This window comes from Hypanus sabinus, chromosome 9 (assembly GCF_030144855.1).
Source record: "Hypanus sabinus isolate sHypSab1 chromosome 9, sHypSab1.hap1, whole genome shotgun sequence".
Classification (NCBI taxonomy): domain Eukaryota; kingdom Metazoa; phylum Chordata; class Chondrichthyes; order Myliobatiformes; family Dasyatidae; genus Hypanus; species Hypanus sabinus.
The window spans coordinates 89,027,760-89,054,332 of NC_082714.1; the positions used below are offsets into that span (position 1 = coordinate 89,027,760).

At 46.3% G+C, this 26,573-nt stretch overlaps 1 protein-coding gene across 2 annotated transcripts in view; it reads left to right on the top strand.

Moving 5' to 3' along the window:
* itga10 (integrin, alpha 10) overlaps positions 1-26,573 on the top strand; it is a 194,973-nt gene that overhangs the window by 107,266 nt on the left and 61,134 nt on the right. For both annotated transcript variants that reach the window (XR_009514026.1, XM_059980120.1), the window contains exons 8-11: positions 1,543-1,693; positions 8,842-9,007; positions 10,849-10,922; positions 24,824-24,968. Coding sequence is in view for 1 of the 2 variants with exons in the window: in XM_059980120.1 (XP_059836103.1) it covers positions 1,543-1,693; positions 8,842-9,007; positions 10,849-10,922; positions 24,824-24,968 (536 nt within the window). In the remaining variant the exon portion in view is untranslated. The remainder of the gene's footprint in view (positions 1-1,542; positions 1,694-8,841; positions 9,008-10,848; positions 10,923-24,823; positions 24,969-26,573) is intronic.

Here is a 26,573-nt window from a genome sequence, read left to right on the forward strand (position 1 = left end):
GGAAAACAGGGGAGCCAGAGAGATATGTGCACATTAGTTTCATTTCTACTTTAAGTGAGGCGTGCATGTATAATGTGGTGGAGTAATGACGTGTGCTGTTCACATACTTTTACATATAACCCATAATGAATCATTTAAACAAACAAACAATACTTAATCCAATAATATATTTACAATATGTTACTGAAATGTTAAATGCACAACAACCTTATCTATTCCTTTCATAAATATATGAAATAGAAAAACGCCTGGGAGTTCACATTTACAGACAGAAGAGATACTGGAATTTGGAATACTGGAATTTGGAGCAACAAGCAATCTGCTGGAGGAACTCAATGGTTTGTGTGTGTGGGTGGGGGGGAGGAGTGGAAACAAATTGTCAACAGCATGGGTCAAAACCCTGCATTAAGACTGTGAGCAGAGAGGGTGAACAACACGGCACACTTGTCTGGGCTAAATTTCTTCTGCCATTTTATTTTATGTTTGTGACTGGATGATAACTGATGAATTCTTAAAGTAATGGAACATGGAGGTGTAGCAGCTTAGGCTCACACTTCGCCACAGCAGCATTGCTGTTAGCGTGATGCTATTACAGCTTGAGGTGTCTGAGTTTGGAGTTCAATGCTGGCATGCTCTGTAAAATAGTTTGGAAGTTCCCTCTGTAACCACATGGGCTTCACTCGAGTGCTCCAGTTTCCACCCACCTTCCAAAGGCATAGTGGTTAGTATGTAAATTTGTCATTGTAAATGGTCCTGTGATTAGTTTCAGGTTATTGGGTGATACAGCTGGTGGTGCCAGAAGGGTCAGTCCACGCTGTATCTCTAAATAAAAGAAATAAAATAAAAATTTAAGTACCAGTGACATGTGTTTGATTCCTGTAAGGAATTCATTCTGGGCGCTCTGGTTTCCTCCCACAATCCAAAGACACTCCGGTTAGTAAGTTGGGGACACGCTGTGGTGACGCCGGAAGCATGGTGACACTTGCGGGCTGCCCCCAGCACAATCCTTGTTCGTTAGTGTAAACGGCGCCTTTCACTCTATGTTTCAATGGTTTAATTTACAAGTAAAGCCAACAGTTATTACCTACAGGTATGATAAGGCATAATTTTAAGGTGACTGGAGTAAAGTATGGGGGGGGGGGGATGTCTGAGGTAGGGTTTTTTATAGAATGGTGGGCGAGTGGAATGCACTGGCTGAGTGACGGAGGAGGCAGATACATTGGGGACATTTCAGAGACTATTATGATGGATGAAGAGGGATGGGTTAGATTGGTCTTAGAGGAGGTTAAAAGGTCAGCACAAAATCTTGGGCCAAAGTGCCTCTACTGTTCTATGTTGTAAAACATCCCAGTTGGCTATAGCAGTAGTCCAACTCAAAACTCCAAGTATCAAAATGTTTTTCCTGTTCAGTGCTTTCTGCACAGCGCCATTTCCCAGGGAGGTAGAAATATACTGCAGGCTCTGTAGCAGTATAGGCGTGAGCTGCTGCTGCTTGACTCATTGTGATTCCTGAGGCATAACCATCATTCTCTGCACCTTCAGCTCCGAGGCCTTCAGTCCAGAGCGGGGTGGACGGGAGGGGGCTACCAAGGTGATGGTCGTCGTGACGGACGGAGAGTCACATGATGGGCTGAAGCTCCGCGAATCGCTGGCCGAGTGCGAAAAACGCAACATCAGTCGCTACGCTATCGCGGTGAGTCACCTCTCGAATCTTCAGCTCAGAAGTGGGCCATTCAGCCCTACCGCAGCATGCCGTCGATAATGTCCCACCCCTCTCTCAATCTCATTCCGTTGATATGTTCCTCACTGCCTCATCCAACACCTAGTAGTCAGGCACTGTCACTGAGTGATCGTTCTTCTTCCAGAATCTTGTGTTACTGACTCTAGAACTAAAGATCCCTCACATGCCCATTCGGACGTCTCACCCCCTTGCTGCCCTCTTTCATTGCGTGCTTCATTTCTGTTGCTAATCCAGCTCCCTTGAACTAACAGCCAGTAGCATCTCTTCCTATTGTAACCGCAAGTCCCTACAAGGGATTATGAGGACTGCTGAGAGGATCAGGAAAGATACCAGTGTGGATAGAGCATTGGCTAACTGGCAAGAGGCAAAGAGTGGCAAGAAAGGGAGCCTTTTGTGATAGGCTGCCAGTGACTAGTGGTGTTCCACAGGAGTTGGTGTTGGAACCACTTCTTGTGTTGTATGTCAATGATGGAATTGATGACTTTGTAGGCAAGATTGTGGATGATACGAAGTTAGGTGGAGGGGCAGGTAGTGTTCAAGAAGCAGGGAGTCTGCAGAGGACTTGGACAGATTAGGGAATGAGCAAAGAAGTGGCAGATGGAATAAAATGTCAGGAAATGTATGGCCATGCATTTTGGCAGAAGGAATAAAAGCATTGACTATTTTCAAAACACGGAGAAAATTCAAAAATCTTAGGTGCAAAAGTACTTGGGATTCCCTAAAGGTTACTTTGCAGGTTGAGTCAGTGGTATTGGTATTGGAAAGGGTTAGGAGGACGTTCATGAGAATGAATCCAGGAATGAAGACTTATTGTATGAGGAGCTTTTGATGGCTCTGTTCTTTACTCACTGCAGTTTAGATGAATAAGGGGAGATCTCATTGAAACCTATCGAATATTGAAAGGCCTTAGTAGAGTGGATATGGAGAAGATGTTTCCTCTAGCAGGGGAGTCTAGGACCAGAGGGCACAGCCTCAGAATAATGGGATGTCCATTTAGAATGGAAGTGAAGAGGATTTTCTTAGCCAGAGGGTGGTGAATCTGTGGAGACCAGGCCATTGGGTGTATTTAAGGTGGAAGTTGGTTGGTTCTTGATTAATCAGGGTGTGAAAAGTTACAGGAAGAAGGCAGGAGAATAGAGTTGAGAGGAAAATGGGTCAGCCATGATGAAATGTTGGAGCAGGTGCGATGGGCTTAATGGCCTAACTTTGCTCGATGTCTTATGGGCTTATGGTCTCTTTTCCAGCCATCTGGAGCACTGCATACACAGGGCCCTTAGCATTGTCAGTGATCCCTCCCTTCTGTACAACAATCCATCATGCAGCAGGTACCGCAGCATTAAGACAAGAACTGTTAAGATGAGAAACAGCTTCTGCTCCCCATCTGTTAAACTACTGAATTCCCCGTCTCCACCCAGGTCTCATCACGCATGAGGCACTGGTAGTGTTCTACTGTTTACTTTTTAACTTGTGTTGTAAATACACTTTATTTGTTAATTTATTTGTGGCAATATTACTGTATGTGTTATGTGTGTGAGCTATACGTACTGTGTTGTGCACCTTGGTTGGCAGGAACTTGTTTTGTTTGGCAGTATACATGTACATGGATGAATGACAGTAAACTGAACTTGAACTTGTCAACGTCCCTATCATTACCAACGTTAATCCAGCCCCCTCACACTGTCAGTCAGTAACCTCCCTCCCCCTCAGTGCTCGTATCACTGCCCACCTCATTTCTGATGTTAATCCAGCCCCCTCACACTGTCACTTAAAGTGCAGTTTAGAGTAAATTTATTCGCAAAGTACATATATGACACCACATACAATCTTGAGATTTATTTTCTTGTGGGCATACTCAATAAATCTATGATAGAGTAATAACCATAATAGAAAACATGAAAGACCACATCAGCTTGAGCATTCAACCAGTTTACAACAAACTGCAAATACAGAAAGAAAGAAAGAATAATAATAAATAAATAAAGCAATAAATATCTAGAAGATGAGATGATGAGTCCTTGAAAGTGAGTCCAGAGGCTGTGGGAACATTTTAATGATGGGGTTGTAGGTTTTTACAAATAAAATGGTGGCAGTGCTTTATGTTTCAGGAAAACTGTAGAAATTTTCTGAGCACCAAAAACTGAACTCAAAACACGCTAAGAGTCCATTACGTAATTACGTCATCACATCAGACCGGCCTCTTAAAGTGAAACATCAATCCAATGTCAGTAGTTATGAATTATGTATGTTTCCACCAATTACATTACCCTACACAAGCCCATCCCACCCCAGAATTAACCAAGACTGGCATGGTGAGCCTGTCTGGACTCAGACGAGATGCCTGGCTTGAGTCCTATGTTCCATGGGTGGAGGAACAGCAGAGACCTCTGGCTTGTCCAGAGGTGTGTTGACATGTTCATGGTCATGTTGTGATAGTAGGGGCATGTTAGTGGAATCCATCAAATCTTGCTGGACCAGTTCAAGACAATCTACTGAAATGCATTCAGGTTTACCCCTCTTATCTATGATAGAAGTCTTTTCCCTCCATCCCAAAATGCAGGACGGGCCATCATAAGGGGGCCTAAGGGATATTGGTGTGCATCATGTTGGACAAAAACGAACAAGGTGGAATGTAGGTCAACAGGAACAGGAACAGGAACAGGTGGAATGTAGGTCAACAAGAGTGCTGTATGCCATGATGGGAGGTAGGAATAGGTGAAAAGAAATTGAATTTACTAAAGAGGGCGGAACGCTAATGAGAGGCCAACCAGGCGGTCGTGGATTCAGGAATAAAATCACCCGGCACTTGGAGCTGTTCTGGCCCCCAACAGGACCCATGGGAGACGATCACTCCAACACTCATTCTCCAGTGAAGCCCTCAGAGCAGCCTTTATAGAGCAGTGAATCCACTCGAATCCATACGGTGGTATGCCGTGGTGTGATGTAGCCTAATATTGAGGTTCTGGGCCATCGCAGCCCAGAGGTCTGAAATAAACTGGGGACCATGGTCTGAGGAAATATTAGATGGGGTGCCAAACCGAGCAAATCAGGTGCTGATGAACGCCTGAGCATCATCTGTGGCTAGCATCGATGATGGAGGAATGACTTCTGGCCACAGGGTGGTACGGTCTACAGTGGTAAGGAGGTGCATGAACCCATGGAAGGGAGGAAGAGGACCAACAAGGTTCACACTGACGTGGTCAAACTGTAACTCAGGGATCACAAACGGTGCCTGGACCTAACTATTAATTTTTGCCCGCTGGCACTCTGCACAAGCTGCACTCCAATCACACCCATCCTTTCTAAGACCATGTTACACAAACTTTAGCGCAAACAGTTTCTGTGAGACCTTCCGGCCCAGATGCGAGAGGGCATGTGTGGAGTCAAAAACAGTCCGCCTCCAGTTTGCGGGCACTCTGGGGTGGGGACATCCAGCTGAGACATCGCACAGGAGAGAAACCCCGGCTTCTCTCCTTAATGTCAGCAAACCATAGGCCTGTGACTGCTGTTCGATAAGCCTGGACCTCTGGGTCAGTATCCTGGTCGGCTGCCACGCCAGCATAGTCAACCCCTATGTGTATGGCCTCAATGACTGGTCGTGAGAGGCAGTAGGGCCGGTATTGTTTTTCCCCTTGACATGTTGTATATCAGTTGTGAACTCTGGTATGTAGGTCAGTTGGCAGACCAAGGGTCTGATATTTTAGTCATTGTGCACACGGGATGTTTGTGGTCAATGAACACTGTGAAATGGTGACCCTCCAGAAGAAAACAAAAATGGCGGCCATCCAACTAGAGACTGAGAAGCTCATGGTTAAACGTGCTGTACCTCCTTTCGGGGGAGTGGAGCTGCTGGCTGAAGAAGGTGAGAGACTGCCACATGCCTCCGACCAATTGTTTGTGCACAGCACCCACAGCATAGTCTGAAGCATTGGCAGTAATGGTCATGGGTGCATTGGGAGGGGTTGCACCAGTAGGGTCACGTTGGAAAGAGCTCATTTGGTATCATCAAATGCCCTGGCCATGTCCGCTGACCAGTCAAGCATCTGATTAAGGGTATTGCCTTTAAGGGCCCTATACAGGGGAAACGTAAATTCAGCAGCTTATGGAATGAAGCAGTGATAGAAATTCATCATGCCTAAAAACTCCTGCCAAAGGGTCTCGGCCCAAAACGTCAACTGTACTTTTTTCCATAGATGCTCCCTGCCTGCTGAGTTCCTCCACCATTTTGTGTTTGTTGCTACAAACTCATAGATTTTTAGTAGTGCGGGGCAGCGGGAAATTCATAATAGCGACTACTTTGAAGTAGGGATTTTGCACCTTTTGTGGCAATGCAATGGCTGAGAAAGAGATAGTTGACAATACAAACTGGCATTTAGCAGGGTTAATAATCAACCCTGGCTTAAACATTCAAAAAGAGTGTGGAGATGAGATACATGTTCGGATTTGGATGCACTGGCAACAAGTATGTCATCCAGGTAAATAAAAAGAAAATCTTAGTCCTTTAATACAGAGTCTGTCTGCAGTTGAAAAGTCTGTGCTACATTTTTCACCCCCAACAGCATGTGCAGAAACTCAGAGGCCAGACAGGGTTATCACATCTTTTTTGGGAATGTCCTCTGAGCAAACAGGCCCCTGATGGTAGCCCCTAACTAGATTGACTTTGGAAAAATTTAACTTTCCGACTAAACATGCCAAAAAGTCTTGGATGTGTGGAACCAGGTAATGATTGGGAGTTGGGGGTAATAACCGTTCCTGAACCTGGTGGTGTGTGTCCTGAGGTCCCTGTTCCTACTTCCTGATGGCGGCAGTGCGACGAGAGCGTGGCCTGGGTGCTGCTTTCCTGAGACAGTGCTTCGATGTGCTCAGTGGTGGGGAGGGCTTTACCCGTGATGGACTGAGCTGTATCTGCTACTTTGTGTAGGGTTTTCTGTTCAAGGGCATTGATGTTTCTGTACCAGGCCGTGATACAGCCAATCAATGTACTCTCCACCACACATCTATAGAAGTTTGTCATAGTTTTAGATATTGTGCTAAACCTTCACAAACTCCTAAGGAAATAGAAGCATTGTCGTGCTTTCTTCATAATTGAACTCATGTGTTGAGCCCAGGACAGGTCCTCCAAAATGACAACACAGAGGAATTTAACGTTTCTGACCCTCTCTACCTCTGATCCCCCGATGAGGACTGGCTCATGGACCACTGCTTTCCTCCTCCTGAAGTCAATAATCAGCCTTTCGGTCTTGCTGACATTGAGCGGTTGTTGTGGCAGCTCTCAGCCAGATTTTCAATTTCTCTCCTCTGTGCTGATTTGTCACCACCTTTGATTCAGTCTGTGACTGTGGTGTTGTCAGCAAACCTGAATGTGGCATTGGAGTTGTGTTTAGCCACACAGTCATATGTCTAAAGTGAGTAGAGCAGGGTGTTAAGTACTCAGTAACCTATTTCCCCTTTGTGCCCCATATCAGAATCCATAACACTACAAATGTTAATCCAGCTCCTTCATACTACCAGTCAGTAGGTTCTCTTCACTTCAGTGTGCTGTGTCCATATCATTACTGACATTAATCCAGATCACTGGGCCATGGCCTTTGGGAATAAGTTCCATGTTCTTCCTATTCGTCTGGGAAAAGCTGTCTCCCCAGAATTTCCTGTAGAATTTATTACCGGTCATCTGTTATTTAGCACTTTCAGACATGGTCTTGCTTGCAAGTCAAAGCAAATTTGGAGTATTGTGTACCTACAGGAAAGATATCAATAAGGCTAAGAAAGGTCAGAGAAAATGTATAAGGATGTTACCGGGAATTGAGGACCTGAGTTATGGGGAAAGGTTAAGTAGCTTGGGACTTTATTCCCTGGAACATAGAAGAATGAAGGAAGGTTTGATCGAGGTATGCAAAATCATGAGGGGTATTGATAGGGTAAATGCAAGAAGGTTTTTCATCTGAGCTTGGGTGAGACTAGAACTAGAGTTTATAGGTTAATGGTGAAAGGTGAAATGTTTAAGGGGAACCTGAGGGGGAACTTTTGTACTCAGAGGGTGGTGAGAGTGTGGAAGGAGATGCCAGTGAAAGTGGTGGATGTGGGTTTGATTTTTAAGAGAAATTTGGATAGGTACATGGATGGGAGGGGCATGTAAGTCTATGGTTCCCGCTTGGTGAGACAGTGTGTGAAGCACAGGGTCCTCCTGGCGAAAAGGAGACAACATTCAGCAGCCTGTGTCCTCGTCTTGTTGGCTGCATTAGCATAAACTGAACAAAAATGATATGTCAATTACACGAGAAAATGAACTTAACATTAGGGATGGCACAGTGGCATACTGTGTTATTACAGTGCCAGTGACCTGGGTTCAGATTCAGATTCAGACTATTCATAAAGTACGGATTGAACCATACAGTGAAATGCATCGATTGTGTCAATAACCAACACAACCGAGGATGTGCTGGGGGCAGCCCGCAAGGGTGCCACACATTCCAGTGCCAACAAAGCAGGGGCACCGTGCTTAGCAGAAACAACACGGAACACACCAAGCAACAAAGTAAAACAAACCCCTTTCCTCCCTCCCTCACACCCACACACATACAGTACTGTGCAAAAATCTTAGGCACATATATATAGCTAGGGTGCCTAAGACTCTTGCATAGTAATTTTATGTATTGCACTGTACTGCTGCCTTAACAAAATCAAGTTTCATGACATGTGTGAGTGATGATAAACCTGATCCTGATATGGGTCTCTATTGTGGACTAAGAGTGGGAAGGGGGCAGGGAGAGGGGAATCATGGTTGGGGAAAGGGGAAGGGCGAGGGGATGGAGTGGGAAGCACCAGAGAGACATTTTGTAGTGATCAATAAACCAATTGGTCAGAATCAAATGACCTTGCCTCCAGTACCTGGAGGAACATTGTTAAGAGCAATTTTTGACTAGCAAGATGGAGATTGTGGTTAGTGTGGTCTCATTGGGCTGAAGGGCCTGTTTTCCTATTGTGTTGCTCTATGACAGTGACTTTATCGAATATTTGCCCAAAATTCATTCTCAGGACAACCCCACAGAAAATACACGGACAAGATTAAAGCTGACTGTTGTAACTCTGTGCTCATCCGACAGGTACTGGGCCACTACATCCGGAGGCGCAAAGACACCGAGACCTTCATAAGGGAGATCAAATTTATCGCCAGTGACCCAGATGAGAAACACTTTTTCAACGTAAGCGACGAGGCAGCCCTGAATGACATCGTGGATGCCTTAGGAGACCGAATCTTCGGGTTAGAAGGTACATGGGCTCTTCCAACCTCTCAGAATTGCTCCACTGACTGTGTTTTTCCCTCGACTCATCTGCTGAGACAGGGCATCGGTTATTTGGGTGAAGCAGGCTCGCTGGGCCAGAGGGGCTGTCATCTGTGTCTCTAGAATGAATAAAATAGCAAGAGGGTGAAGGTTAGTGGGGTGGGGTGGTGGATGTAATTGGTTTAATTACTTTGTTCTGCATGCCAAGGTAGATAAAGAACAACAGGAGGCAGACAGAGTGTTAGAGCCACAGAGAGGGTGTAGCACAGCTCACACTCAGGTGTAATGTCACTGGCGTATGTCCTGAAATTTGTTGTTATGTGGCAGCAGTACATTGCAATATGTAATGATATAAACTGTGAATTACATTGAGTATATATATTTAAAAAGTTACATTAAATAAGTGGTGCAAAAGAGGTAGTGAGGTAGTGTTTGTGAGTTCAATGTCCATTTATAAATCAGATGGCAGGGGGGAAGTAGCTGCTCCTGAATTGTTGAGTGTGTGTCTTCAGGCTTCTGTACCTCCTACCTGATGGTAGCAATGAGAAGAGGGCATGCCCTGGGTGATGGGGGTCCTTAATGATGGATGCCACCTTCTTGAGGTATCGCTCCTTGAAGATGTCTTTGATCCTGGGGAGGTTAGTATCCAGGATGAAGCTGACTGAGTTTGCAACCTTCTGCAGCTTACTTTAATCTTGGACAGTAGCCACACTCCCCCCACTCACATACTAGACAGTCATGCAGCCAGTTAGAATGCTCTCCACAGTACATCTGTAAAAACTTGCCAATGTCTTTGGCAACATACCAAGTCTCCTCAAACGCTTAATGAAATATAGCCATTGTTGTGCCTTCTTTGTAGCTGCTGTGATATGTTGGGGCCAGGATAGAGCCTGAGAGATGCTGACAACCAGGAACTTGAAATTGCTCACCCTTTCCACTTCAGAAATCAGAATCAGGTTTAATATCACCGGCAGATGTTGTGAAATTTGTTGACTTTGTGGCAAATGATCAGATGCAAGGGCTGTGAGAAGGTAGATTGTTGAGGTCAAGAGTCTTATTGTATAAGAGCTCCATTCAGCTTCTTGAGCCTGGTGGTGTGTGCCTTCAGCTGCCCAGTCTGAGGTTACAGTCAGGCCAGCTGAAATCTTACTTACTGGCAGAGTAGCCTCAATTGGCCATGTGGCATTTCATGAATATCACTTGAATGACACTAGAATAAAGAAGCAAGGATGCCAGGGTCTGACCAGATTTGGAGTATTGTGAGCAATTCTGGACACCTTATCTAAGAAAGGATGTGCTGGCATTGGAGAGGGTCTGCAGGAGGTTCATGTAAATGATCCTGAGAATCAAAGGGAATCCTGAGAATAAATAAGCATTTTATGGCTCTGGCCTTGTACTTCAGAGGAACGAGGGGGATCTCATTGCAACCTATCAACTATTGAAAAGCCTAGATAGTGGCTGTGGAGAGGATGTTTCCTATAGTGAGGGAGTCTAGGACCAGAGGACACAGCCTCAGGATACATGGATGTCCCTTTAGTACAGAGATAAGGAGGAATTTCTCTAGCTTGATAGTGGTGAATCAGTGGAATTCATTGCCAAAGGTTGCTGTGGAGGCCAAGTCATTAGGTACATTTAAAATGGATGTTGGTAGGTTCTTGATTAGTCAGGATGTCAGTGGCTATGGGGAAAGGCAGGAGAATGGGGTTGAGAAGGATAATAAATCAGCCATGATAGAATAGTGGAAAAAATTCGATGAACTGAATGACCTAATTCTGCTCCTATGGTCTTACATGTTGATACAATTCTCCTTTTCCTTGTTTGTCCCAGGAACAATTCAGCACAATGAAAGTTCGTTTGAACTGGAAATGTCGCAGGCAGGATTCTCAGCACATGTTCTGGAGGTAAGGGGGAGTTTGGGAGTCCCAGTCAGAGCAGTGAGCTGCTGATGTTTGTCAGGGTCATTGAACAGAGACATTCTTGGTTTCAGAATCTGCTTGTGAGCATGGCAGGCTCTGTGATGGTCCGAAGAAACGGGCTTCGGAACGAGACCTTGGGATCATGACTGCTCTGGTTTCCTCCCACATTCCAGAGACGTATGGTTAGGGTCAGTGAGTTGTGAGCGTGAATTGTGGCAGAACATGCAGGTTGCTCAGCACAATCCTCGCTCGTTTGATTTGACTCCAACACATTTCACTGTATGCTTCAATTTACAGTACATGTGGCAAATAAAGCTAATCTTTATCAGGTTTATAATCACTGACGCATGTTGTGAAATTTGCTGTTCTGCAGTTCTTTGCAAAACACAAGAATATTACTCTAAGCTACAACAAGAACTATGTTAAAAATAAATGGGCCGTGCAAAAAGAGATCAAAATCATGAGGCATTGTTCATGGGCTGTTCAGGAATCTGATGGCGGAGCGAAAGAAGCTGTTCCAAAAATTTTGGCTGTTCCTGCTCAGATCCCTGTACCTCCTCCCTGATGATAGGAATGATAAAAGGGCATGTCCCAGATGGCGATGTCCTCAGTGTTGGAGGCTGATGTCTTGCCCCATTGCCGTTTCAAGATGTCCTCGATGGTGGTGTAGGTGCCCGTGATGGAGCTGGCTGAGTTTACAACCCTATGCAGCTTCTTTTCCGATCTTGTGCATTGCTTGGAGCCTCCATACAGGCATCGTAGAATCACACAACACAGAAACGAGCCGACCGTGTTTCTCATCTGTGCTAATCTCATTAGCCCACAATCAGCCCAAATATCTCCTCTCCTCTGCTCTCCAACTACCTGCTTTTAAACATCCTAACATTACTTCCCTGCGCCACCTCATTCCATATACCCACCAAGCACCAATCTTAACCATCAGGTCTCCTTTCAGTATCCCCACTCTCACCTTAAAACTGTGTCCTCTAGAAAGTAGAGGCACTATTGTGCCTTCTTTGAGATAACCATTATGTGCTGATCTCAGGACAAATCCTCTGATATCAGATTCTATTGTATTTCTTGTTAAATGCCTGGAAGAAAGTTAATCTCAAGGTAGTACATGGTAACATACACTCAGTGGCCACTTTAGTGAGTATACCTGTATGTTAATACAAATATCTAATCAGCCAATCATGCGGCAGCAACTCAATGCATAAAAGCATGCAGACGTGGTCGTGAGGCTCAGTTGTTCAGACCAAACACCAGAATGAGGAAGAATGTGACCTAAATGACTGTTTGTTGGTATGTGATTGTTAGTATCTCAGAAACTGCAAATCTCCTGGGATTTTCATGCACAACAGTCCCTAGGGTTTACAGAGAGTGGTGCGAAAACAAAGCAATGGTGTGAATGGCAGTTCTGTGGGTGAAAACGCCTTGTTAGTGAGGGAGGTTGGAGGAGAATGGCCAGACTGGTTCAAGCTGACAGGAAAGTGAAAATAACTCATATAACCAGACATTACAACAATGGCATGCAGAAGAGCATCTTTGAACACACAGCACATCAAACCTTGAAGTGGATGGGCTACAGCAGCAGAAAAACACAAGCACACAGTACATTCAGTGCTTTATTAGGTGCAGGAGGTACGTAATAAAATGGACACTGACTGTATATGTACTTTGATAATAAAGTTACTCTGAACTTTGATCTAGTTGTGGGATGAATATGGTGTGCTGAGCCAGGGAGAGTTAAATTAACCAGGAACTCTCACCATCCCTTATGGCTACCACTGGTAAACACCAGCACTTCTCTGCCATAATGGTGATCCTGGCCGTGTAGTCATGGTGCCCAGTACTATGATAGATAGATAGATACTTTATTGATCCCAAAGGAAATTACAGTGTCACAGTCGCATCACAAGTGCACAGATATATAAATATTAGAAGAGAAGTAAGAAAAAATAAAAAATGAGTTACCTCAAACAGTTAAACAAGTAGGGTCATCACTTCCCCGGCTTTAGGTTGATTCATTATAGACCCTAGTGGCCAAGGGTAAGAATGACCTCATATAGCACAATTGGAGCAGCACAGTTGTCTTAGTCTATTACTAAAAGTGCTCCTCTGTTCAGCCAAGGTGGCATTCAGAGGGTGAGAAACATTGCCCAGAATTGCTAGAATTTTCCATAGGGTCCTTTGTTCTACCACAGCCTCCAGTGTGTCCAGTTTGACTCCTATAACAGAGCCAGCCTTTCTAATCAGTTTATTGAGCCCATTGGCATCACCCATGTTGATGCCATTGCCCCAGCACACACTGCATAGCAGATTGTACTGGTGACAACAGGCTGGTAGGACACGTGAAGGAGAGGCCTGCATTTTCCCAAGGACCTCAGTCTCCTCAGGAAGTAGAGGCGACTCTGGCCCTTCTTGTACACAGCCTCTGTGTTGGTTCTCCACTCAAGTCTGTCATCCAGGTACTTGAAGGTCCTCACCACGTCCATGTCCTCACCATCAATAGAAACTGGGAGCACTTTAGTCTTTCTAAAGTCCATCACCATCTCCTTTGTTTTACTGAAGGGTGATCTGCAGTTGATTCACCATTTGACAAAATTCCTCCCGCATTGACAGTTTTGCATCTTTTGCTGGGGTGTAATGGGGGTGAGCGTGCTGTTGTGCTGAGGGTGGGGTATCTTTTGCTGGGGTGTAATGGGGTGAGCGTGCTGTTGTGCTGAGGGAGGGGTATCTTTTGCTGGGGTGTAATGGTGGTGAGCGTGCTGTTGTGCTGAGGGTGGGTTATCTTTTGCTGGGGTGTAATGGGGGTGAGAGTGCTGTTGTGCTGAGGATGGGGTATCTTTTGCTGGAGTGTAATGGGGTGAACGTGCTGTTGTGCTGAGGGTGGGGTATCTTTTGCTGGGGTGTAATGGGGTGAGCATGCTGTTGTGCTGAGGGTGGGGTATCTTTTGCTGGAGTGTAATGGGGTGAACGTGCTGTTGTGCTGAGGATGGGGTATCTTTTGCTGGGGTGTAATGGGGGTGAGAGTGCTGTTGTGCTGAGGGTGGGTTATCTTTTGCTGGGGTGTAATGGGGGTGAGAGTGCTGTTGTGCTGAGGATGGGGTATCTTTTGCTGGAGTGTAATGGGGTGAGCGTGCTGTTGTGCTGAGGGTAGGGTATCTTTTGCTGGGGTGTAATGGGGTGAGCATGCTGTTGTGCTGAGGGTGGGGTATCTTTTGCTGGGGTGTAATGGGGGTGAGAGTGCTGTTGTGCTGAGGATGGGGTATCTTTTGCTGGATTGTAATGGGGTGAGCGTGCTGTTGTGCTGAGGGTGGGGTATCTTTTGCTGGGGTGTAATGGGGGTGAGCGTGCTGTTGTGCTGAGGGTGGGGTATCTTTTGCTGGGGTGTAATGGGGGTGAGAGTGCTGTTGTGCTGAGGATGGGGTATCTTTTGCTGGGGTGTAATGGGGGTGAGAGTGCTGTTGTGCTGAGGGTGGGGTATCTTTTGCTGGGGTGTAATGGGGTGAGCGTGCTGTTGTGCTGAGGGTGGGGTATCTTTTGCTGGGGTGTAATGGGGGTGAGAGTGCTGTTGTGCTGAGGATGGGGTATCTTTTGCTGGGGTGTAATGGGGGAGAGCGTGCTGTTGTGCTGAGGGTGGGGTATCTTTTGCTGGGGTGTAATGGGGGTGAGAGTGCTGTTGTGCTGAGGATGGGGTATCTTTTGCTGGAGTGTAATGGGGTGAGCGTGCTGTTGTGCTGAGGGTAGGGTATCTTTTGCTGGGGTGTAATGGGGTGAACATGCTGTTGTGCTGAGGGTGGGGTATCTTTTGCTGGGGTGTAATGGGGGTGAGAGTGCTGTTGTGCTGAGGATGGGGTATCTTTTGCTGGGGTGTAATGGGGGTGAGAGTGCTGTTGTGCTGAGGGTGGGTTATCTTTTGCTGGGGTGTAATGGGGGTGAGAGTGCTGTTGTGCTGAGGATGGGGTATCTTTTGCTGGGGTGTAATGGGGGTGAGAGTGCTGTTGTGCTGAGGGTGGGGTATCTTTTGCTGGGGTGTAATGGGGTGAGCGTGCTGTTGTGCTGAGGGTGGGGTATCTTTTGCTGGGGTGTAATGGGGGTGAGAGTGCTGTTGTGCTGAGGATGGGGTATCTTTTGCTGGGGTGTAATGGGGGTGAGCGTGCTGTTGTGCTGAGGGTGGGGTATCTTTTGCTGGGGTGTAATGGGGGTGAGAGTGCTGTTGTGCTGAGGATGGGGTATCTTTTGCTGGAGTGTAATGGGGTGAGCGTGCTGTTGTGCTGAGGGTGGGGTATCTTTTGCTGGGGTGTAATGGGGGTGAGCGTGCTGTTGTGCTGTGGATGGGGTATCTTTTGCTGGGGTGTAATGGGGTGAGCATGCTGTTGTGCTGAGGGTGGGGTATCTTTTGCTGGGGTGTAATGGGGGTGAGAGTGCTGTTGTGCTGAGGATGGGGTATCTTTTGCTGGGGTGTAATGGGGGTGAGCGTGCTGTTGTGCTGAGGGTGGGGTATCTTTTGCTGGGGTGTAATGGGGGTGAGAGTGCTGTTGTGCTGAGGATGGGGTATCTTTTGCTGGAGTGTAATGGGGTGAGCGTGCTGTTGTGCTGAGGGTAGGGTATCTTTTGCTGGGGTGTAATGGGGTGAGCATGCTGTTGTGCTGAGGGTGGGGTATCTTTTGCTGGGGTGTAATGGGGGTGAGAGTGCTGTTGTGCTGAGGATGGGGTATCTTTTGCTGGGGTGTAATGGGGGTGAGAGTGCTGTTGTGCTGAGGGTGGGTTATCTTTTGCTGGGGTGTAATGGGGGTGAGAGTGCTGTTGTGCTGAGGATGGGGTATCTTTTGCTGGAGTGTAATGGGGTGAGCGTGCTGTTGTGCTGAGGGTGGGGTATCTTTTGCTGGGGTGTAATGGGGTGAGCATGCTGTTGTGCTGAGGGTGGGGTATCTTTTGCTGGGGTGTAATGGGGGTGAGAGTGCTGTTGTGCTGAGGATGGGGTATCTTTTGCTGGGGTGTAATGGGGGTGAGCGTGCTGTTGTGCTGAGGGTGGGGTATCTTTTGCTGGGGTGTAATGGGGGTGAGAGTGCTGATGTGCTGAGGATGGGGTATCTTTTGCTGGAGTGTAATGGGGTGAGCGTGCTGTTGTGCTGAGGGTGGGGTATCTTTTGCTGGGGTGTAATGGGGGTGAGCGTGCTGTTGTGCTGAGGATGGGGTATCTTTTGCTGGTGTGTAATGGGTGAACGTGCTGTTGTGCTGAGGGTAGGGTATCTTTTGCTGGGGTGTAATGGGGTGAGCATGCTGTTGTGCTGAGGGTGGGGTATCTTTTGCTGGGGTGTAATGGGGGTGAGAGTGCTGTTGTACTGAGGATGGGGTATCTTTTGCTGGAGTGTAATGGGGCGAGCGTGCTGTTGTGCTGAGGGTGGGGTATCTTTTGCTGGGGTGTAATGGGGTGAGCGTGCTGTTGTGCTGAGGGTGGGGTATCTTTTGCTGGGGTGTAATGGGGGTGAGAGTGCTGTTGTGCTGAGGATGGGGTATCTTTTGCTGGGGTGTAATGGGGCTGAGAGTGCTGTTGTGCTGAGGGTGGGGTATCTTTTGCTGGGGTGTAATGGGGGTGAGAGTGCTGTTGTGCTGAGGATGGGGTATCTTTTGCTGGGGTGTAATGGGGGTGAGCGTGCTGTTGTGCTGATGGTGGGGTATCTTTTGCTGGGGTGTAATGGGGTGAACGTGCTGTTGTGCTGAGGGTGGGGTATCTTTTGCTGGGGTGTAATGGGGTGAGCATGCTGTTGTGCTGAGGGTGGGGTATCTTTTGCTGGGGTGTAATGGGGTGAGCGTGCTGTTGTGCTGAGGGTGGGGTATCTTTTGCTGGGGTGTAATGGGGTGAACGTGCTGTTGTGCTGAGGGTGGGGTATCTTTTGCTGGGGTGTAATGGGGTGAGCGTGCTGTTGTGCTGAGGGTGGGGTATCTTTTGCTGGGGTGTAATGGGGTGAGCGTGCTGTTGTGCTGAGGGTGGGGTATCTTTTGCTGGGGTGTAATGTGGGTGAGCGTGCTGTTGTGCTGAGGGTGGGGTATCTTTTGCTGGGGTGTAATGGGGGTGAGAGTGCTGTTGTGCTGAGGATGGGGTATCTTTTGCTGGGGTGTAATGGGGGTGAGAGTGCTGTTGTGCTGAGGGTGGGGTATCTTTTGCTGGGGTGTAATGGGGGTGAGAGTGCTGTTGTGCTGAGGATGGGGTATCTTTTGCTGGGGTGTCATGGGGGTGAGCGTGCTGTTGTGCTGAGGGTGGGGTATCTTTTGCTGGGGTGTAATGGGGTGAACGTGCTGTTGTGCTGAGGGTGGGGTATCTTTTGCTGGGGTGTAATGAGGTGAGCGTGCTGTTGTGCTGAGGGTGGGGTATCTTTTGCTGGGGTGTAATGGGGTGAGCGTGCTGTTGTGCTGAGGGTGGGGTATCTTTTGCTGGGGTGTAATGGGGGTGAGCGTGCTGTTGTGCTGAGGGTGGGGTATCTTTTGCTGGGGTGTAATGGGGGTGAGAGTGCTGTTGTGCTGAGAGGGGGGTTATGTAATGTGCGCTGCTGTGGGTAGATGGAGAGAGACTGTGAGGGCAAGACAGATGCTGCTCTGTTGTCATTCTTGCCCCATGCATACATAAAGTTGGCAAAGAGGATGGGATAACTGTTATGCTTATGTGGAGCAGGGATGTCAGTGGAGCAGCACGATTAAACGTTTTTACTGAGTCATGTTAGCCAGTGTACACAGTGGGAACGTTCAGTTTGGGAGCGACGAACTGGGCCCACTGAGATGAAAACATGCACGCTTGAAAGCCAGTGTGCAACAAGGGAGCCCTCCGCACGTAGGAGGCCCAATTGATTCACCATGCGTCCAATCGGCCGCATGTGCACTTGTCACATCCTCGCAATTGAACCGATACTGTTCAGGGGTAATTACGGGTGCTGCAGTGGGGACAATTACAGACGCTGGGGGTGCGGGTGATTACAGCCTCTGGGTAAGGATAATTACAGCTGCTGGGGGTGGGTGATTACAGTCTCTGGGGTGGGGGTGATTACAGCCTCTGGGGATGGGGGTGATTACGAGTGCTGCAGGTTAAGGCGATTGCAGGCACTGGGTAGGGATGATTATAGGTGCTGTGGGTGGGGTATTACAGGACTGGAGGTGGGGAAATTTACAGGCACTGGGGGTGGGGTGATTATAGGCACGGGTTGGGGGCAATTATTGGCACAGGGGGTGGGGCAATTACAGGCACTAGGAGTGAGGGTGATTACAAGCAGTGGGGATGATACCATTATTGGCAGAGGGGGTGGGGTGATTAGAGGCACTAGTGGTGGGGGCAATTATAGGCATTGCAGGTGGGGGGCAATTATAGCCATTGGGGGTGGCGGTGAGTACAAGCACTGGGGATGGGGGCAATTATTGGCTCGGGGGTAGGGCGATTTCAGGCACTGGTGTGGGGGTGACTATAGGATGGGATGGGGCAATTATTAGCATGGGGTGGGCTGATTACAGGCACTAGGGGTGGGGTCGACTACAGGCACAGGGAGGTGCTGGTGATTACAGGCACTAGGGATGGGGCAATTATTGGCACTGGGGGTGGATTTGAATACAGGCACTGGCATAGAAGTGATTAATGACACTGGGGGTGGGGGACGATAAGAGGCTCTGGGCATTGATGATGGGTAGAATTCAGACACAGGCATCCTACGCAGTTTTGGCTGACACTGTGTTGTGTGTTTGCATTCCATAGACTGCTACCCATCACTTCCTTGCCAACTTTCCAACATTCCTTCAACCTGCAACTTCCAAAAGAAACATCAGAGTCTTCAAAATAAAAACGATACCGTTCAATGTCATTCTCCCACCCTGAATCTGGCTGCTTTGCACCTCGACTTCCTCCAGGAATCCTTGCACTGAGGCCTGTCCAGGTGAAGAATCTATAAAGACAGTCCTTGCAAACAATGCTGAATCCAAAATCTATTTAAAGATCTAATTTGGAAAGTCTCTTGGCTGTCTTCATTTTTGGGTGTGGAGCAGCCAGTGGAGGAAGTAGAGGGCTCATGTTTCATTAGATAGTGGTTCTGATTGAAAGACCTAGATAGAGTGGACGTTGAGAGGATTGAGAGGTTGTTTTCAAAAGGGATCCAGGACCACAGGGCACAACTTCAGAATAGAAGGACGTCTGTTTAGAACAGAGATGAAGAGGAATTTCTTTAGCCAGAGGGTGGTGAATCTGTGGAATTCATTGTCACAGGCAGCTGTGGAGACCGAGTCACTGGGTATATTTAAAGCAGGTGTTAATAGATTCTTGATTGGGTTATGAGGAGAAGGCAGGAGATTGGGTTGAGAGGGATAATAAAGCAGCTGTGATCAAATGGTGTAGCAAACACGTTAGGCAGAATGACCTAATTCTACCACGTCTTATGGTTTTATGATTTTATGAAATCAGGACTATTAGCTTTAAACTGTTTAAGTAGGTTAAACCTATAGATAAAGGAGAGCAGGTGCTAACAATCTGACTATGCTACTATTACACGTTGTGTGACCACCAATTCCTGACATCACCAAACTCCAGCTCCCAACATCTCCTCACTTCTGTACAAGCCCAGACAGTTATGTAACAGTCTCACCTGACACCCACACAGTTCTTGAAGAGACGTTGCATCGGAAATCTGAATTATTTTCTTTTCCAAACCCAAACCTTGACCACACTGGCACTGAATGACCTGTAATTACGAGGAAGAGTGCAGATGCTGGAAAGCCACAGTAACACACAAAATGCTGGAGTAACTCAGCAGGCCAGACAGCATCCATGGAAATGAATAAACAGTCGATGTTTCATGCTGAGACCCTTCTTCAGGACTGGAAAGGAAGGGGGAAGATGTCAGACTAAGAAGATGGTGGGAGGGGAAGGAGGATAGCTAGAAGGTGATAGGTGAAGGTAGGTGTGTTGGAAAGATGAAGGGCTGGAGAGGAAGGAATCTGATAGGAGTGGAGAGTGGACCATGGGAGAAAGGGAAGGAGGAGTGAACCCCGGGGGTGGTGATAGGCAGGTGAGGAGAGGAAAGGGGAAGAGACAAAGGGATGGGGGGGAGGAAATTTTTTTTTACCAGAAATTGAAATTGACATTCATGCCATCAGGTTGGAGGCTGAATAACTTGTCCCTGCTGGATATTTATATACAATATCTATCAACATCAACAGAGAAATACTAGCTTGGTCTTGCCAACATGAGATGGTGTTAGCTCTGATCAAGACAGGGCTCATTTTCCTCACCAAATCCTGTTCATCATCATACCTGCTGACCCATTTCTGGCATATGTGACCCACAGCTTGTAGACATCAAATGGGCCGTTAGTTTGTGAAAATGTTGGCTTCAGTTTCAGAGAGTCATGGAGTTGGCACTTTGGAAACTGAGGAGGCTTTGCTCTGCTTATCCTATACTGAATCCCAGGCGAGAAAGTTTGGCAGGTTGTATTTCTCCAGCAGTCTTCTCAGGATTTTCCATAACCAAGCCAAGTTCAAAATAAATTTAATATCAAAGTATGTAAATGTCACCATATACATGCTTTGCAGGCATTTACAAAAAAAAAGAAATAGAAACATAGAAAACTTACAGCACAATACAGGCCCTTCAGCCCACAAAGCTATGCCGAACATGTCCTTACCCAAGAAATTATCTAGGGTTACCCATAGCCCTATACCTTTCCAGGAGTCTTTTAAAAGACCACATTGTTTCTCTTAAAAGACCCTATCGTTTCCACCACCACCACCACCAGCCCATTTCACGCACTCACCACTCTCTGCATAAAAAACTTACCCTTGATATCTCCTCTGTACCTACTTTCAAGCACCTTAAAAACTATGCCCTCTCGTGTTAGCCATTTCAGCCCCAGGGAAAAACCTCTGACTGCACATGATCAATGCTTCTCATCATCTTATACACCTCTATCAGGTCACCTCTCATCCTCCGTCACTCCAAGGAAAAAAGGCTGAGTTCATTCATAAGGCAAGCTCCCCAATCCAGGCAACATCCTTGTAAATCTCCTCTGCACCCTTTCTATGGTTTCCACATCCTTCCAAAAGTGAAGCAACCAGAACTGAGCACAGTACTCCAAGTGGGGTCTGACCGGGGTCCTATATAACTGAAACATTACCTCTCAGCTACTGAACTCAATCCCATGACTGATGAAGGCCAATGCAACATATGCATTATTAACCACAGAGTCAATCTGCTCAGCAGCCTTGAGTGTCTTATGGACTCAGACCCCAAGATCCCTTTGATCCTCCACACTGCCAAGAGTGCTACCCTTAATACTATATTCTGTCATGATATTTGACCTACCAAATGAACCAACTCATACCTGGATTGTACTCCATCTGCCACTTCTCAGCCCAATTTTGCATCCTATCAATGTCTCGCTGTAACCTCTGACAGTCCTCCACACACTAACCACAATACCTCCAACCTTTGTGTCATCAGCAAATTTACTAACCCATCCCTCCACTTCCTCATCTAGGTCATTTATAAAAATCATGAAGAATATGGGTCCCAGAACAGATCCCTGAGGCACACCACTGGTCACCGACCTCCATACAGAATATGACCCATTTACAACCACTCTTTGCCTTCTGTGGGCAAGCCAGTTCTGGATCCACAAAGCAATTTCCCCTTGGATCCCATGCCTCCTTACTTTCTCAATAAGCCTTGCATGAGGTACCTTATCAAAAGTCTTGCTAAAATCCATATACAGTACATCTACTGCTCTACCATCATCAACGTGTATAGTCATATCCTCAAAAAATTCAATCATGCTCGTAAGGCATGACCTGCCTTTGACAAAGCCGTGCTGACTATTCCTAATCATATTATGCCTCTCTAAATGTAGATAAATCCTGCCTCTCAGGATCTTCTCCATCGACTTACCAACCTGGGCTTATCTAATCGCTTTCTTGAATAATGGAACAACATCTGCAACCCTGCAATCCTCTGGAACCTCTCCTGTCCCCATTGATGATGCAAAGATCATTGCCAGAGGCTCAGCAATCTCCTCCCTCACCTCCCACAGTAGCCTGGGTTACTTTTTGTCTGGTCCTGGTGACTTATCCAACTTAATGCTTTCCAAAAGCTCCTGCACATCCTCTTTCTTAATATCTATATGCTCAAGCTTTTCAGTCCACTGTATGTCATCCTACAATCACCAAAATCCTTTTCTATAGTGAATACTGAAGAAAAGTATTCATTGAGTGCCTCTGCTATCTCCCCTGGTTCCATATACACTTTTCCACTGTCACACTTGATTGGTCCTATTCTCTCACATCTAATCTTCTTGCTCTTAACGTACTTGAAGAATACCTTAGGGATTTTCTTAATCCTGTCCGCCAAGGCCTTCTCATGGCCCCTTCTGACTCTTCTAATTTCTTTCTTGAGCTCCTTCCTGCTAGCCTTATAATCTTCTAGCTCTCTATCATTTTGAACCTTTTGTAAGCTCTTCTTTCCTTCTTACTCCAATTAAATGCTTTCCTAACTTGTCTGTTCCTATTCCTCTCCAATGCTATGGTAAAGAAGGTAGAGTTGTGATCACTATCTCCAAAGTGCTCTCCCACTGAGAGATCTGACACCTGACCAGGTTCATTTCCCAATTCCAGATCAAGTACAGCCTCTCCTCTTGTAGGCTTGTCTACATATTGTATCAAGAAACCTTCTTGAACACACCTAACAAACTCCACCCCATCTAAACTCCTTGCTCTAGGGACATGCCAATTGATATTTGGGAAATTAAAATCTCCCACCATGACAATCCTGTTATTATTACACCTTTCCAGAACCTGTCTCCCTATCTGCTCCTCGATGTCCCTGTTACTATTGGGTGGTCTATAAAAAACACCCAGTAGAGTTACTGTTCCTTCCTGTTCCTAACTTCCACCCACAGAGATTCCATAGACAATCTCTCCATGTCTTCCTCCTTTTCTGCAACCGTGACACTATCTCTGATCAGCAGTGCCATGCCCTCACCTCTTTTGCCTCCTTCCCTGTCCTTTCTGAAACATCTAAAGCCTGGCAATTTAAGTAACCATTCCTGCCTTAAGCCATCCAAATCTCTAATGGCCAGAACATCATAGCTCCAAGTACTGGTCCAATAGAACTGTATGGTTTACAGTATGAAAAACTATTCATATACAAAGACTGACAAACAACCAAAGTGCTAAAGAAGACAGATTGTGCAAATAAAATTAATAAAACTGAGAAAATAAGATAGAGAGTCGTTAAGTGTGAGTCTATAGTTGTGGAATCAGTTCAGAGTTGAGGTGAGTGAAGCTAGAGCCTGATGGTTGAGGGGTGATGACTGTTCCTGAACCTGGTGTTGTCAGACCAAAGGTTGCTATACCTCCTGCCCGATGGTAGTTGTGGGAAGAGAGCATGGCCTGGGTGGTGGTGGTCCCTGAAGTTGGATGCTGTTTTCTTGTAGCAGTGCTTCTTGTAGAGGTGCTCAGCGGTAGAAGGGGATTTGCTTGTGACAGATTGGGCTGTATCCACCACATTCTGTAATCTTTTCCATTCCTGGGCACTGGGGTTTCCATACCAGGCTATAATGCATTCAGTTAAGATACTCTCCACTGTGCATCTATAGAATGTTGTCAAAGTTTTATGTGACAATCCAGTTCCTGCATTCAGTACTTTGATTTATGAAGGCTAATGTGCCAAAAATTCCCTTTGCAGCCCGATTTTCCTGTGATACCACTTTCAAGAAATTATGGATCTGTATTCCCAAGTTCCTAAAAGATAATAAATTAGAATTCAAAGTACATTTATTATCAAAGTACATATATATCACTATATACAACCCTGAGATCCATAGGTCACCATATACAATCTTGAGATTCATTTTCTTGCAGGCATACTCAATAAATCCATAGAATAATAACCATAACAGAATCAGTGAAGGACCACACCAACTTGAGTGTTCAACCAGTGTGCAACAGACAACAAGCTGTGCAAATACAAAAGTAAATAAATAAATTATAAGCAATAAATACTGAGAACATGAGATGAAGAGTCCTTGAAAGTAAAACCATAGGTTGTGAGAACAGTGATGGGGCAAGTGAAGTTATCCCCTCTGGTTCAAGAGCCTGATGGTTGAGGAGTAATAACTGTTCCTGAAATGTGCTCAGTGGTGGGGAGGGCTTTACCCATGATGGACTGGGCTGTATCCACTACTTTTTCGTAGACAAGAGAAAATTCATGCAGATGCTGGAAATCAGAGCCACATGCACTTTTCCTCCAGCATTTTGAGTGTGTTACACTACTTTTCGTCGGACTTTCAGTCCAAGGTTCATTGGTGTTTCCGTACCAGGCTCTGAGGCACCCAGTCAACATACTCTCCACCACACATCTATAGAAGTTTGTCAAAGTTTTAGATGTCATGCCAAATCTTCTCAAACTCCTAAGGAAGTAGAGGTGCTGCCATGCTTTCTTTTTAATTACACTTGCATGCTGAGCCCAGGACAGATCTTCTGAAACGATGACACTGAGGAATGTAGAGTTGCTGAACGTCTCCACCTCTGATCCCCTGACTTGTCTCTTCTTCTGCACAGGTGGCAGGAGGGCGGCATGGTAGTGTAAGGCTTTACAGTGCCAGCTGTAAGATCAGGGTTCCATTTCCATCACTGTTTGTACTTTCACCCCATGATCACATGGGTTTCCTCCGGGTGCTCCAGTTTCCAAAGATGTACATGTTAGGGTTAATGCTTGTCTGCTTCTAAAGTGCTGACTGCAATGCAGTGTAAGCAGCCTGCACGTGTGGTGTAGGAGCTCCTGTCATGCATAAATCTCTGTAATGGAAGCAATGAGACCATCTAATCCTTTTAATTTTTAATCTTCACTCATGTCCCAGAACGGGATCCTGCTCGGGGCTGTCGGAGCATATGATTGGAACGGAGCTGTGGTGAAGCAAAGTGTGGATGGCCATGTCATCACCTCACGGGAAGCCCTGAGCCGAGAGTTCCCCAAAGCCTTGAAGAACCATGCTGCCTACCTTGGTATGTATAATGGATGTCCATGCTGCCTTGCATTGATGGAGCTGTCTATGCCATATTATACACCCTGTTATAAAACATAGGAGCAGAAGTAGGCCATTTGGTCCATCGAGGCTGCTCTGCCATTTCATCATGGCTGGGTTATTATCCCTCTCAACCCCATTCTTCTGCTTCTCTCTGTATCCTTTGAATACCCCACCCCCCGACAAATGAAAAACCTACCTTCATCCACTTTAATTACTTGGTCTCCACAGCCGCCTGTGGCAAAGAATTCCACAGATTCACCACCCTCTGGCTAAAGAAATTCCTCCTCATCTCTGTTCTAAATGGATGTCCCTATATTCTGAGGCTGTGCCCTCTGGTCCTAGAATCACATCCCAACCACATCCTCTCTATCTAGGAATTCCAATATTTGGTAAGTTTCAATGTGATTCCCCCTCCCCAACTTATTCTTCAAAACTCCAGCGAGGACAGACCCAGAGCCTTCAAACACTCCTCGCACATTAACCCTTTCATTCCCAGAATAATTATTGTCCACCTCCTCTGAACCATCTTATATTCTAGTCTCTCAAAATGAATGTTGCTCTTGCATGATATTAACTTTGATTATTTACAACACACTCTAGCTTTATTGTAATATAATCCTTTATTGTTCAATGCTGTGTCTTTGTTGTATGTCATACCGACACACCACAGCAAATTGCTAATCCATGTACAGTAAAAGCACAGGGTGAGTAATGTTGATCCTGGATCCACCACTTGCAGATTATCGAACTCTACTAATTTTACTTGGTGTTTCTCCTACAATGGAGAATGCCAGCAGACCTCAGCGACACTGTAATTCTGACTGGCCTCTAGCAAAGAGACAGAACAAATAGCAATAATTACTGAGGACTCTCCTGCTGCTGGGTGGTAATAACTTTGTCTTCTTCCTGATGGCAGCAGCGAGAAGAGAGCATGACCTGGGTGGTGGGGGTCCCTGATGCCGGTTGCTGCTTCTCTGCGACAACACTGTGTAGATATGCTCAATGGTGGGGAGGGCTTTACCTGTGATGGATTGATGGGTATCCACTACTTTTTGTAGGATTTTCCATTCTAGGGCATTGGTATTTCCATACTAGGTTGTGACACGGCCAGTCAATATACTCTCCACCACACGTCTATCGACGTTGGTCAATGTTTTAGATGTCATGCCGAATCTCTGGAAGTAGAGTTGCTGCCAGGCTTTCTTCATAATTGCATTTACATGCTGGGCCCTGTACAGATTCTCTGAATGACAACACTGAGGAATTTAAAGTTTCTGACGCTCTCCACCTCTGATCCCCCGATGAGGACTGGCTCATGGACCTCAGGTTTCCTCCTCCTGAAGTCAACAATCGGCTCCTTGGATTTGCTGACATTGAGTTAGATGTTTTTGTTTTACTTCTTATTTTAGCTTTTCCTCGGGGGTTTCTCCTAAAACTACTCCCATGAGTTGGTATGGTTGCAAGGAGAGCAGAGATTTGAAATCAGTTTCCCGTTATTTATTTATTTATTTAGAAATACAACGTGGAATAGGCCCTGAGATACTCAAACCACCCCATCTGGCACCATCAATCACACCACAGT